Source organism: Lepidochelys kempii, chromosome 15 (assembly GCF_965140265.1).
Source record: "Lepidochelys kempii isolate rLepKem1 chromosome 15, rLepKem1.hap2, whole genome shotgun sequence".
Taxonomy (NCBI): Eukaryota; Metazoa; Chordata; order Testudines; family Cheloniidae; genus Lepidochelys; species Lepidochelys kempii.
In genome coordinates, this window is record NC_133270.1 from 9,563,413 (window position 1) to 9,578,562 (window position 15,150).

At 39.4% G+C, this 15,150-nt stretch overlaps 1 protein-coding gene across 5 annotated transcripts in view; it reads left to right on the top strand.

Moving 5' to 3' along the window:
- The window catches only part of SUDS3 (SDS3 homolog, SIN3A corepressor complex component), a 29,886-nt gene extending 15,210 nt beyond the window's left edge, over positions 1-14,676 (top strand). For 2 of the 5 annotated variants that reach the window (XM_073313667.1, XM_073313668.1), the window contains 5 exons: positions 1,604-1,665; positions 2,769-2,790; positions 3,547-3,652; positions 10,254-10,338; positions 13,920-14,676. In XM_073313667.1, coding sequence (XP_073169768.1) covers positions 1,604-1,665; positions 2,769-2,790; positions 3,547-3,652; positions 10,254-10,338; positions 13,920-14,018 — 374 coding nt within the window. In that variant the 3' untranslated portion in view covers positions 14,019-14,676. The remainder of the gene's footprint in view (positions 1-1,603; positions 1,666-2,768; positions 2,791-3,546; positions 3,653-10,253; positions 10,339-13,919) is intronic. The other 3 variants (XM_073313669.1, XM_073313670.1, XM_073313671.1) reach the window with 3 other exon arrangements.
- Positions 14,677-15,150: the final 474 nt, after the last annotated feature.

The following is a 15,150-nucleotide window of genomic DNA, read 5'->3' on the forward strand; positions in this document are numbered from 1 at the left end:
GTGTTTTATTTTATTTTTATTTATTTTTTTAAAGAAGAGTAGATAGCATCCCTTATTTGCCATCATTCAGGGAAATCTGTCACAGACTTAATATTTTTCCCTGCTGCTGTGGAAATCACACTCTCATCTATAAAACTGTGGCTGCCAGCTTGGTTCCATATCTTGTCTAAGTTAAGCACTGCCTGCCTTCCTCACTGGGGAAGGGTTAATGCTAGCTGTACGCAGAAAGGTCAAAGTTTGTTTTTTGACTGGGTCCTGGATGCTACTGCACTAAAGCAGGGATGCAGCAAGTAGCCCATCAAAATGAGCATCCTGGAAGTGATGCCTCCTGTTTTGTTTTGTTTTTTTCCCTTTTTGAATGGACAAGTCAATTTAAAAATTGACACTTCTGTCCAAGTGTTCTTACTTCTCAGTGTTAGAAGTAATGTGTAAATCACAGCTGGAAAAGCTAGGGAAATTTTTCCTGTTTCTTCACTTATTTTTGGTTACACAGACTGTGTATTTAGGTATTTTATAGATTCAGTTTTGTTTCTCATATACAGTTAGGTTCCCCTATTTTGTAATACCTCCATGCAGAGGGGAGCAATACACTAGAAAAGAAAGAGGAAGATGTCATTGTAAAACCAGAAAAACTGGCACTGGAAACTTGGAGTGCGTGTAATGCTCTGAAATGCTTCTAATTGTATTTAATAATTGACTAGATTTCAGGTTGACGGTACTCCTTTTTATCTTCCTATCAGTTTTATTTTGTTTTGCCCCAAGATGCACTGGAGGTTCATATTTTCTATGCCTCTGCTCACACCCAGTGGACAAGCAGAACACTGAACTCAGCTCTTCATGAAATGTGAGGTGACAATGGGATCTTCTTGCAGCTCAAGTATTAGCTGGTATTCTTCTCTTACAGTGCAGGTCAGAAAAGATTGTTAAAATGTTACCGGTTGATGCCTTCACAGAGTAAATGTCAAGTGTTGGGTGTTTTTAAGCATTTTTTATTGATGAATTTGGTTAAAATGGTATGTTCTAGAACGTATGCAGTGTTGTAGCCCTGTCAGTCCCAGGATATTAGAGAGACAAAGTGAGTAAGTAATATTTTTTACTGGACCAACTTCTGTTGGTGTGAGAGAGGCAAACTTTTGAGCTTACACAGAGCTCTTCTTCACGTCTGGGAACTGTCTCAGGGTGCAAGTTTCTGAGACTTGAAGAAGAGCCCTGTGTAAGCTCGAAAGTCTGGGAAACTTACACCCTGAGACAGTTCCCAGACATGAAGAAGAGCTCTGTGTCAGCTCGGAAGCTTGTTTCTCTTGCCAACAGAAGTTGGTCCACTAAAATGTTACCTCACCCACCTTTTGTGTCTAATGTGCTAGAATAATTTTTGCAACAGAACTGTCAGTTGGCTACAGACTACATGAAGCCTTGAAGATGGCTGTGTAATAAATAGGTTTGTTTCTTTGATAGGACTCTTTGAGTATTAAGTTTTAGATGACTTTCTTCTAAAGTTCTGAGTTTGTGTTCTGGTCAAGTGAGAGGGAGGCCACTGGGGTGTTTGGTTTCTACCTTTGCTTGCCAAAAGTGTCTTGGTTACATGTACCTTAATTCTGAATACCTCAGTTAAATTATCTGCTGACAGATGAACAGATAATGGAGGATTTGAGGACACTGAATAAGGTAGGTAATAGCCGCCTTCTTTTCAATGCTGAGAATTAAGTTTCTCTAGATCAAGCTATCTCCATATCTGGCTAATGAGTTGCTCCTTTTCATAATGCTGGGAAATTGTCACTTATGTAGCTATCCCATCCAAAGTAAGCTTTCTAGTCTGTACTCCACTGCTTAACATACCCAGGCTTATCAAGATGGTGGTTCCTTTCCCCCCACATCCCATTCCAACAGGTTAGAATTAACCTTAATGCATCCGATGAAGTGAGCTGTAGCTCACAAAAGCTTATGCTCAAATAAATTGGTTAGTCTGTAAGGTGCCACAAGTACTCCTTTTCTTTTTGCGAATACAGACTAACACGGCTGTTACTCTGAAACCTGACCTTAATGAAATGGTATATATTTGATGTACTATTTGGACAAAACACAGTATATCTGATCCTAATAAAGTAGGAGGAATCGGAAGCGTTTTTCCTCCATCTGGATTTATAGACACTGACACAAACTCCTGTCAGATCTCAGATCTTAAAACAGAAGTCACATGTTTCCCTCTTTCTCTGTAATGCATCTCAGCTGTTTCATGTCATAGGATGCTCGCTGGGTGAGGTGGGAAGGTGTACCTCTGTATATAAAAGGTTTGTCTCTTCCAGACCTGTTATCTGTTTTGCCAGATCTCCATCAGGGTCCCCATATGGGCTTGTTAAAGCTATGCAAGATGATGGAGTGAGTTTTCAGTGCTCTCATCAATGAGGCCTATTTTAGAACAGTTTACTCCAAGCCTGAACAGAACACCCTGAAGATGAGGGGAGGGTGTGAAATGGAGTTTGGTTTTTGGTTTGTTTGTTTTGGTGAATTACTGGAAGTGAGAGGAGAACTTCATTTTCCAGATTTTGTCTCATGATGCTGATGTTCTGTGTCGAGCTTCTTTACTGTTCGTGATTTAATGTTCTGGATTCTAGTTATAACTAATAACATTACTTACAATTTTACATTCCAGTTCTTTTTGAATCTTGCTTTTCATTTGTCACAATTCCTTTTTCAGACTAATGCTTTTATGATACCACAAGTTGCATGTCAAATGTCTAAAATTGCTTTGTTCCTCTCTTTTCTGGTAGCTTAAATCACCCAAGAGACCAGGTAAGTGCATGATGATATTAATATTGGGGTACAAATCATGTTCTCTCAAGCATACATGAATCTTGTTGGAGACTTGTAGCAGTCTTTAAATTGGAACTTCTTTTAATCTCTGTGGTTAGCCATCCAATGAGAATTACTGGCAGTTCTGCTGCTTCCAAACTGCCACCTTACTTTTTTATAAAACGAGCATTATGAATAGTAAAATATGATTGTGCAGGTGTCTGCCTGTTTAAATGTAGGATTCAGGAATCGACCAAAATGCTTTTGTAAGAGGTTTCATCTTCACTACATAGTGTATTGAGATGGCTCACCGAATTTTCTCGGGTGGGTGGGGCCACTTGACTTTCAGACGTGTGCTACACAATTCACCAGTGGGGTCTGGATATTTCTCTTGTGTTTATAGGTGGCTTTATTTCTGTGTTTTGGGTTTAGTTATATAACAAGAGTCAGAAGCTAATACAAGGGTCATTCTGTCTGCTACTTTTAACACTTTTCAAGCTCTTTGAGAGAAGCCTGGCAACAGCACTTTTACGTGAAAAGAGACAAGCACAGAGGTGAAATGACTAGCCCAAACAGAAGGCATTTATGTCAAAGCGGAAGTAAATTAGAGTTCCTCTGTTCATACCACACAGTGTCAGTGAAATTGCATTAACACCTCTGAAGCTAAGACTTATGCCTATAGTCAGTTTTCCTGTTGCATGTATATATGCTGATGTGCACATGCTAGTCTATATATACAATTTATTTCTTTTTCAGCTTCTCCTTCGTCTCCAGAACACCTGCCAGCCGCACCTGCAGAGTCTCCAGCACAGCGGTTTGAAGCTCGGATTGAAGATGGCAAACTCTACTATGATAAAAGATGGTAGGTTTAGATGGAATATGTGGCAGCTGCTGCTGTTAGTCTGAGCTCTGTAGCAACAAAAGAATGCAAAGAGAACTTGCTTTGGAAAAAGCATTTTAGAGGCAAAATGTGTTTCTGAGCAGGAGCTAGCCACTTATTACCTGTGCTGAGTGAATTAAAAGTGGCTATAGTTCTATACTGCAGGAGTGCTGACAGAAGTCTGAGTAATGGTTTGCTTCCCGCTCTGACTTTAGTGGAAGGTATTTATGGCTATGTAAGCTGCTGTCCTTGGGGCCCTGTTTTGTGCTACAACACTGAGGAAGTATTTTTATTAAAACTAACATTAAAAAAAGTAGTCACCATTAAATGCAGGCTACAATTTCAAATCCATTAAACTATTACCCAAATGTACTGGTGCTGATGCAGCAGCTCTTCACGACATCGGCAGTTCTTAATTCAGCTTTATGGTACATTAGAATGTTACGCCACAAGGTGGCAGAATGTAGTAAAATATTATGAACCTGCAGAGTAGAATGAAAAATGTTTCTAATAACTAAAACCAAATAACCTTTAAAGATCAAACCCCCACCCAAGAACCAACTTCAGAAATGATGATCAGATTTATCTCTGTAATTTTTATGGGTATATAGCTACTGAAGCCTCACGATACATCAGGGAAGATGTTCATTTTGTACAAAACTTATTTCACTGGGTCTTCCCTTTTAAGCTTAATCCTATGAAATATGCAAGAGTGAGCAATCAAGGACGCAATCCAGTCCTTTAAAAATAGCAAGCAATTTATATGACTCTTCTAATATATGTATTACTTTGACTGTTGAGCCGTGTGTTGTAGATTAGTTTGGTGTAATGATAGCTCAGAAAACCAAGGGAAGTTGCTGTAACCTTCTCACTGAATGGGTGCCATGTGAAATGAGTTCTGCTCAAGATGAGCACCTAGAAGGTAGGTCATTTTCTCATCAGATTTACTGCCTGTTCTTTTTTTTAGCTATTAAGCAGAAGGCTTTAACTAAAAGTTCATAACCTAGCACAGCAGCAATTTTGCTGAGTTTGTTAAAGCAATTTTCCTGTTACCAATCCTCTGGTAGTGAAATTTCACTAAAGGTTTGGTATGTATGGTGGCAGTTAGCAATAGAAAGGAGCTTGAACTTGTGTGTGGCTGAAACTAGGTTTCAACAGACTGAGTCTTTTCACAAGTGTATTACGTTCTTTTTTTTTCTCTTTGTTTAAAACTACTATCCTTCCCTGTTTTTTCTGAAACCAGGATAAACTATAGGTATTAAACTCCACTCCCTAAAATTTCAAGCACACGGACACATCTGTAAAAGGTGTATGTCCTCCCTCTTAGAAACAGAGGCTGCTCTTGCATCTCTTAGTCAAGCAAAATTCCCACCAAATTCAAACTAAGGAATACACAGTTGGACCCCAGATGAGCTTCACAAAAGCATGAAAGGACTCTAAAATCATGTGTGGTTAGGACATATGGCATTGTAGCATAGGACATATGGCATTGTAGCATAAATATTTTTCTCACCACATTCCATTGTCATGGGGTTTCATTGTCAAGGATTGTAGTCATTGCCTTTTCCTGAGTTTTGTACTACTTTGTTTTACATTTTGCTAGAATAATTCTGCTCACATTTTGATTGATAGTAATAATGCCTCTGCAAAGTAGCTGATATTTTAAAATAACAAAGTAGCTTATGGTGGTGGGAGGGTAATTTTTTTTTTTTTTTTTTTGAAACGCATATTAAACTGAAGCTGCTCGTGTGCACCAAAAATAATGAACTCTGACAGCTCAGGAATGACTACATTTTATTCCTTCTGACTGGAGACATAAAGGACAGTCCTCTCAAAATAGTTTAATGTTTAAGGCTAGAAATGGACTCCTTGAGGTTTTTGTAGCTACATTTGGCAAACATATTTCACAAAATGGAGACTTAATAATAGGAATCCCAGCTGGATGTGGAATTAGTCTTTTTTTCCCCTCGGCCATTTTGCCCCAATGCCTAAAACACTTGCTTGCAGCAAAAACACTTTTTTTTTTTTCTGTAATTTTAACTTTAGATGTGCATAGTATAATAAGTGAGAGAATTTCATAGCAGGGAATGGGAGAGGCTTCCATTATTGGCCACCAGTCTGAAGTCCAGTGTGCATCTCTGAGGCATTGGTTTGTATTCCATTTGTCCCTCAGACAGGAGTCCCTTTGTCTTATTGAAAAACTTACTCACGAGAACAAGCTGAGACACTTCAGAATTTGAGTTAAATATTTCCTAGCAGAAGATGAAGTTTCAGCCAGCCTCAATGTGTGCTAGCTTTTATGGCAGTTTATTTTTCCTAATAGAAAGGAAGAGTTCGCCCATTAGAACTATTTTCCTTCTCCCCTAGAAGCCAGCTTAAAAAATTCCCAGGTAAATTTTGTCCTAGTCCACCTTTCCCCTTCTATTTTTATCCCTTGTTCTCAACGGCTGTCTGACCACTTTGAGCGACATAGTCCTCTTCATCAACAAACAGGCAGCAGTAGTGCCTGGTTCCCCTTGCCACCCTACTAGTCTCCATTAGGTCTGCTGTCTACCTAGTTTAAGGTTTTCTATAGTACCCATAGTTATGGGTCTTTGCCAGTGAGTGACCGCCTCTATTGATTAAAAGGTAGGTCATTCTCCAGACCCACTTCTTATCTTGGCAATAAGGGTGCCAATTGCAATGGTGTTTTTTGTGATGTGGAAGTGTGTACGTTAATTATACTAAGACACCAACTCACTTCATATAGACAATGAAGAGCTGTCAGATTGTAACTTCTGGTTACTACCAACCTAATAGTGAGGGTTATTCAGACCCTAGCACTGTGTTTTCAAGCAGGTGGTGGGGTCTGGGTTGTAATAACTTGAGTGCTTCCTGTTTACAAGATGACTGTGCTGAATAAATGGTTACTATTAAGTTACCAAGGAACCAGCTGAAGTCCCTCCCTGAAAATGGGGATAGAGGTCTGAGATGTTTAACATTTTAAAATTAATTAATTTCCCTGTCTTTGTTTTGTTAACCCAATGTCTTCTGTTTTTAGCTGTTAAATACGCTTTGGCATTTATTTTTCCCATCTGAAGGGCGTAAAGCTGAGACTAGAATCTTCTTTGCTGCAAACAACCTGAAAATGCTGAGTATGGGAGCCAATCAGAACAGATTATAGAAGATTGTTGGAGATTTTCATATTTTATAGTATGGCTATTGTGGAAATAACAGATTATGCAAATTATCGTACTCTAATGGCTATCAGCCAGTCAGAGTACAGAAAGTTGCATACTGAACAGTTGCTGGGGAAATAACTGCAATGATTCTGCAGCTCAGACACTGGATCTAAATGTCAGGCATGTCATAATAGGGGCAGAGGTGGAAATATAACAATGCTTCAGTAACTGTAGAGCATCTCTGTACTCCTGGCTAAAATTGTTCACTTAATTATACTGAAACAGATTATTTGCAGGTGATTCCTGCTTATGGGATAATAAAGAGACCTAGCATACTTTAACTACAGCATTAACAAGGAGAATCCTTAAGTGTGTGACATGCAGAAAGCTAACATTCAGGCTATGAAACCAAACACTCGAAAGCACTGCATTATCCTTTGGCATATGCCTTAGACAAAATAAGATAAGACCATATTTTATCTCATGTTATTTAAACAAAGCAACTTGTACAAGCTGGATACAGCACATGTCATGTGGGATCCTATGGCTTCCTACTTATAATACAGACTTTGTCTGTAATTGACAACTTTAGTGGCATGAGAACTTAGGAAATGAGAAATCGAATATGAGACTTCAATAAATGTAATTTTCTTCCTGACTTTCTAAAACAGTCCCCTTTTTAACAAGAGTCTGCTTTTTTTTCTTGTCCGCTCAGTGCCTATAGGGCAAGTGAGTATTTGTGTTTTATGGTAGTGACTGGCAAACTGTGTGGGAAGAGGGAACTTACAAACTGCTATCTTTGTTAGGTTGTCCAAGTGATTTTTTTAAATCAATGCACTAACTAAAAAATCAAACTAAATCCATACCAACCTCAATCACATGTTTTACCATCCAGACATAACACCCAAACACTCATCACCTCTACAGTGTCATTTCTAACACATGATCACCCATTATGCACATATCTAGTTCTGCAAAATCACACTTCACAACTTTAATTCCAACCTTAGCAAGATTAAGCTGTTCTATTAAAACATAATTGAATGTCCCTAGTTTCTTTACTATCCACAGGAATCTGAGGTCGGTTTTGATTCTTGGGGAATTACATGTACTGAGATGTGTCTGTATCATGACAGGTGGAGGAGAAGCCATGTGAATTATGGTTGGCTTGGATTAATATTGATGTGTTGCCTGACTTGTTGTTAACTGCATTGATAGGTTGCTCAAATGCATTTCCTTAACTCCAAGTTAAAGCTTTTTGTGTAGCAATTTCCCTGTATCTTTTCTAGCATCAAGTTTAAATGTGATTAGAGTATCAGGTTTCCAGGATAGTAGCTCTGACTGACCTTATGACCCCTAATGTATGGGGGCTATCTTCCTGAATCCCTCTGCATGTTTTTTGGGGGGGAAGATGAAAGTTAAGGGAAGATCTTGAAATAAGGGGTATTATGAAATGGGGAAGGGAGAGGCTTTTACCCATGTTTAACTTGAAATTGTACTCCTTGCAGCACGGACAAAACTCCCTGTTTTGGTGTCTTCTACCCTCTTCCTCTCCCTCCCACCCCCGCTTCCATATCCATCCCTATCAACTGCAGACCCCCTTCTAAACCTCTGGACCTAGGCATCTTTTGCGTCCCTGGTTCTCCTGGCCCTGTTTGACCCCTTTCATATGGCTGTACATCCTAAGCCACTGCAGCCTTCTGCTTGCCCCTAGGTCTAATCTCTATTTGCCAGTTTGCTACACCCGTTTTATGCCTCCTGCTTTTTATTTCATGTGTAATGTTTTTCTCAAAAAACGTTAAGTGATGAGGGCAGGGGACTAAGCATGCAGTGAAGTGGGAGCATGGGACCGTGTGCAATCCTGAACATACAGGCAATGAATCTGCGGGCTTGACGTGCTACCAGTGGTCACTCAATTACAGACCTAAAAGTGGCAATTCTTCAACAAAAATACTTCAGAAGCAGACTCCAACGAGAGACTGCTGAATTGGAATTAATTTGCAAACTGGATACAATTAACTTAGGCTTGAATAGAGACTGGGAGTGGATGGGTCATTACACAAAGTAAACTATTTCCCCATGTTTATTTCCCCCCCTCCACCCCCCACTGTTCCTCAGACGTTCTTGTCAACTGCTGGAAATGGCCCACCTTGATTATCACTACAAAAGGCCCCCCCCCCCTCCTGCTAGTAATAGCTCACCTGAAGTGGAAAGAGAAAAGGAGTACTTGTGGCACCTTAGAGACTAACCAATTTATTTGAGCATAAGCTTTCGTGAGCTACAGCTCACTTCATCGGATGCATCGTGAGCTGTAGCTCACGAAAGCTTATGCTCAAATAAATTGGTTAGTCTCTAAGGTGCCACAAGTCCTCCTTTTCTTTTTGTGTATACAGACTAACATGGCTGCTACTCTGAAACCAGTCAGCAATTAATCCATCTGTAGGACCAATGAGGTGGTTTAGCACATAGATTCACTGGCAAGTCTCAGGAGCTCCAATGATGTTGCAAGTCACCCTTGTTGCTTAGTCAAGGTAGCAGGGGGCAAGAAGAGGGAGAGATTTGCAGTGTCACAGCAATTCCTAATGTTTGCCAGAATGGAGTTGCACCGAGTCTCCCTCTGATCAACCTCGGGTGTGGGTGCGGCGGGGTGAAGGGATTTGAGTTCTGGGCTGGGTACTACACTTGTAGCACAGAGGACTAACGGGGGCTGAGATCCTGACAGAAGGCCAGAGAAATGAGCTGGGTCTTGATTACAAGACTGGCAGTGAAACACTGATGCTTCAGCACTTCCCTACCTGCGTAAGGTACAAGTTGCGTTAGTGAAAAAGCACGGTCTTTTTGGTTTCATTGGGTGTAAATGCAAGCAGTTGTGACGCAGTGTTAATAACGTTAGTTTTTTTTAAATGGCACATCTGATACATTTCCTAGAATTCCCTACAGTCCAGCCATTGATTAGTCTGTATACTTCAGATCATTTTAGATGAGTTTGTTTTAATACTCTCTAGCTATTGAAAGATGGAAGCAAATCAGTTGCAGGGAAAAAAAGCACTCTGCCCTAAGAGTAAATATTTGTCAACTTTTGGTGTTACACATTTTTATGTAAGTAAGAAATCCTATTAAAACCTTAAATATACAATTACTGACAACTCCCTATAATTAGAGTGGGGTTGGGGGAATCTGCAGTTTTCAGCTTATTGTGTTTGTAATGTTTGAGTGCAGGTGGTGGGGAGAGAAATGGGTTTAAATTCTTAGCTATGTAATGATGTGAATATGCTGAGAAAAGCGAGAATCCTTTGTTACTTTCCTCATGCATATAGAATCTGTGTGGTTCATAAATCAAGCTACTCATGACTTTCTAAATCTTCAGAAGAGTAGATGGGATCTCCTGGGCAGCTAACAGATTAATGCTTTGCTTTTTGCAGGTACCACAAGAGCCAGGCTATTTACCTGGAGTCAAAAGAGAATACTAAGATCAGCTGTGTGATCAGCTCTGTAGGAGCCAATGAGGTAATGGGTTTCTTTAAGTTTTGGTCAGAATGAGAGAATGACAAGGGTCAGTGCAGGCAAGCAAGCAAACTTGTGTCTGTCAGTTGGGCTTAACTCATAATCACAATACAAATAACTTGGCAGAGTAGCAGCCTCTTCCTTTGAGGAAAGATGTGGTCATGTGGTATTTCAGAAGCTAAATCTGAGGTGCAGCTGAATTACTGTTTGATTCAAAATCTTCATAATTGTGCTGCCAGTGATGCTTGCTCTGCAGTGTTAGTGGGTTTTAATACTTGTAACTTTAATAGTGTGGATTGATCTCTTATTGACGCACACATCTTTAAACAAATTGATTTTCACATATCCCTCTTCTGTGTTGCTCACAGATGATTTTTGGTGCACAGTCAACCTGTTAAAATTGGATTATGATATACTCTAGTCCTCTGATTTCCTCCTGGCTACCTTCAGTGACCATTCCCTCAAGAAATAACTGCAGAATGAAAAGTTTATTGACTGAGGGTTTGAGGTGAGCCTCCTAGTGAGAAAAGAAGTTCAGTTCACCTTTGGCTCCAGAGCCAACTCTGTCTTAAGCTCCTAGGTGGAATGAATATTAATGGTCTTGGATCAGTCTTGATGGCCAAGAATCCACATTACAGAACCATTGCACATAATTGGTTGTTTCTGCTGAGGAGAGGCAAATGATTGACCTGGTGGGAGACTTAAATACCTTTCACATGTAGATATGGTGGTCTTGACCTGCCCAAGCTACTCAGTTGACAGGGCATCAGCAGGGATATTTGCATTGTATTTCCCTAGCTGTGGATTGAAAATAATTTCCATTACTTCTAGTCTCTAAATTTTCCAGGAACAAATATTTACTCTCATTTGACATAAAACACTAGGGACCCAGAAGAGGATGAATTAAAGGCTCGTCGCTAAGTTTAGGTGTAGGTAGGGTATTCCAACCTTACTGCTAACCTCGTTATATATGTTACAGGATCTCTAGGCTGCCCATTAAATTAAACCAAGATCCTAAGTCGTCTTTTAAAAGAAAACAGCAGGCACAATCTCCTGGAAGTTCACTTGCTGGGAAGCATTTATCTCAAACTTGGGGCTGCATCTGACAGTGACTGAAATTGGCATTTTGGAGCTTGCCTTGTACAGACATCTCATGGTATCAGCAAAATGTGGGTGGTGATTGAGACTAACCTGTTACCCTACCAATAAGAAAGCAGGCTAGTAACTTCTCAAAAGTTAGTCAGTTTTTGCAGCAACAGGATGAACGCTGATGGTAAACCAGACACTGGTTCCTCATACAGCAGCTGTCTGTACAGCAGCATGGTGACTGCCAGCTGGTGGGTAGTTGCCAATTTGAAATGACTACTGGCTTAAGATACAATTAAGGGCCAAAGTTGAGCAACTTCTTAAATGTTCTCCTGGTTTTATCAATGTAATTGGGTTTAAAATTACTGGCTGTTAGTAACTACACATACATGCCTGTTCATGTGTCCTACTCTTTGGCTGCTATAGATACAAAGTTTTTTATGTGCTTGAATAAGTTTGGCTTCAGGTTCCATGGAGCATAGTAAATTCCTTCCTCTGGCTCAGAAAAATGGTTGTCTTTAGCAGGTGTGAATAGATTGTTGATGATAATTAATGCCTTCCACAATCTAATGGGCTGAAAGGAGGGCAGTGTATGTTGGGGATAAAGTCAACAGTGTTCACAAGTCACTTAGGTACTAGAAAAAGGCAAGTCATTTGGCTAATGCTACTTGATTTGCTGATGAGGAGTTGGGATGAGGTTAGTGGGGGTTAAGAGGCATGTGCATCTAGGATTGATATGAATCAAAACCTAAAACAAACTTGGTATTTAAGCAATGCCAATAGGAGAATTGTGCAAAGAAAAACAATTGGCAAGCAACATGAAAACTAACTTTTCAACAAAATGGATAATGGAGCTGGGATTTCTTAAATTCAGTAGCCTCCGTGAACCAAAAAAGTACCTCTAGTGTGGGTATTAAAGGGAAAATATTTCATCAATAAAGTAAATTTACTATATGGGAAATGCTCTCTCTTATAACAGTGAGCCATAGTCATGGAGCAATCGTTTGGCTCTATGGTTGATTATTTAAATGAACTTGTAACAAAATGCCAACAGATGTATTATAACACATACAGAAATGGCTAATTTGATTAAGGTTATTACAGTTAACATTAAGGATCTTAATGTTGTAAATGATAAAAGGCTTGAGCTGAAATTAAAGAAAATCTCTTGCAAAAGGATAATGCAGACTTGCATTTTCTTAAAGTGGAACAAGAGCGTTCTTTCAGAGGCAGCTGGCTTCAGCACTGGATTAGAAGAAAGAGGGAAATGGATTGATTTTTTTTTTCCCTCCAGTGTGGCATTTCAACTGCAAACAATGGAAAGGCAAGGAAGGTACTTCTGAAAGGAACCCTAATGGGAAAAATGTGTGTACTTGGATCTAGATATACTCTTAATCCGGAGCAGATAGAATTCTTTAAGGGCTTAGAAAAGGTGAACTTACCGATAGCAGTTTCAATTCCAGAGTAAAACTGACAAGTGTGATAACATTTCTATGGAAAGCTGAATTTTTGGAAGTAAATTCACCAGTTATAAAGTTAAAACACTTAAATGTTAGTGGAGATGTTGGAGACACTCCTCCAGTGAAAGGAATAATGTAATCTAGTATACAACAACTACCTTGTGGCTGGTGGAAGTCAATGGCTAAGAAGATACCTATACCTGAAAGTCAACACTAAAATGTGAATTGGTCAAGACTAAATTTACAAACCTTTGTAATGGAAAATATTGTACTCTAGTCATAATTGCAGCAATATTAAGATTTTTTAACAAGTTTCATTCTTACTGAAAACACATTTTAAAAAAAAAAGTTAAAATGATAAAACCAGACGGACATTTACTCAGATTCAGTTTTTAAAGGCATCTGATCTGGGTTCCAGAATTCTTGATAATGACTTTGATTTTAAAGACTTTATTTTCCAAATGGCTATTTCTGTAGATGCAATTTGTAGTCTTTTTAAATAGATAATATATATCTGTAGTAATAAGAATTTTTCAGTGTAGGTGTTTAAAAAGCAAGCCCTTATATCTCCAGATACAACTTATAATTGAATAGTGTGAGAAATGCTTCACTGAACAATATCAGGGCAAGCTTTTCATTTGACTAATAGTAACTTGTCTGAGCAAATCCCAGGACAAGTAATTTTATGATCTGTGGCTCTAGAGAGACTTATTCTTGATTAGGTAAAACCAAATGCAAGCTTTCTGTTATGAGCTGTCGCAGTAGAGAATTTCACCTGCCTGATGCTTAGGAGGAGCAATTACTTTTTCTGATAGAGAGTTGAAAGCAGAGAGAGGGATAAAGCCGGTGATTGGATACATTATACCGAGGTGGCTTTTAAAAAGCCATGTTTTCTATTCTTCCTAAGAAAGCAGGGAGAGCTGCAGAAAGCAACTTTTATGGCAGACGTTAAGGATCCCTGAAAGATTTTCTCCAGTATTTCTAATCTTGGCGGGTCTCCGTCTTCTCTCTCTCTCTCTCTCTCTCTCTCTCATGCAGATTTGGGTGAGGAAGACCAGTGACAGCACAAAAATGAGGATCTATCTGGGACAGCTACAGCGAGGGGTTTTTGTGATCCGCCGGCGATCAGCTGCATGACTGTCTGACTCTCTTCCTTGATCTTTTTTAAAAAAGAACCCTCTTACAGGGAATAGCAGTCTATCCACCCAGCCATAGCAACAGAGATGCTGTTATGGCCGCCTGAGAGACCGTTTGTGGCTGGCCACATCATCCCAATAGTCCTTAAGTCTCTAGTGACACTCAAGCACTGCCCTGGAGCCCTGGACTTCTTCTGGAGTTTTCCATAGTTTTCCAAGTTCTCCAAGCTTTTTTCATATTTCAGGAGACTATATTTAAGAAGACTCTGCATCATATTTTTCTCATCTTTATATCTTTGTACCGTGAAGCGTGTGTGTACATTGAAAACAACATAACTTAAGTTTTGAATCGGGGGGAAAAACCAGTTATTTTCCTTGTTGAAAGCTAGTTCTGTTTCTTCTGCAAAGCTTAGGGTGCTGAGCAGGAGGAGACTAATCCAACTAGCTTTCTCTATAACAACATGACATCGATTCTTTTGGATGAGCTGTTGAAAGATTTGCCCGTGCAATGAGGATTTTTTTAGGAAAGTGTGAAAAGTGTTCTGGAAACCTGTAACATGCTGATATTCCGGTTGATTTTGACCTGGTTAAACACAGTCTAACTTGGTGAATCCAAAGCTTCCTTTCTCGTCACATTAAAAACCCTTCAGATGAACAAACTGTGTGTGTCTATACTGCTACGCTACATTTCCATACGTAGATGAGTATAACCCAAAGGATTAACTGGACTATGCATGAGGCAGTGAGATTATATGAACAGCACAGTATAATCACTGATAATTTTACCTTTCAGTACTGTACATATAAGTTCCTTGAAATTGATGACTCGACTAATTAATGGGTCATACTGGAACAGTTGATGGTAACTTAGATATTAGATCTTTGCTCTCGAAAGGGCCTGATACAAAATGAAAAGCTGCATTGCTAGGCCTTGACAGTGTACATGAAGCCTAAATTCCCCAAATGTAATACAAAAGTTTCTCTTTCAAGGGTGTTGTAGTTGATAGAAACCAAGATGAGTCTCTACAGTGTCCTCTTTGGAAGTGCTGTAATTCTACAATATTTAACTGACAGTGGCATCCATTCAAGTGTGTTTAAACCACTTGGGTTCCTGGTAGCTATTTTCTAAAAAT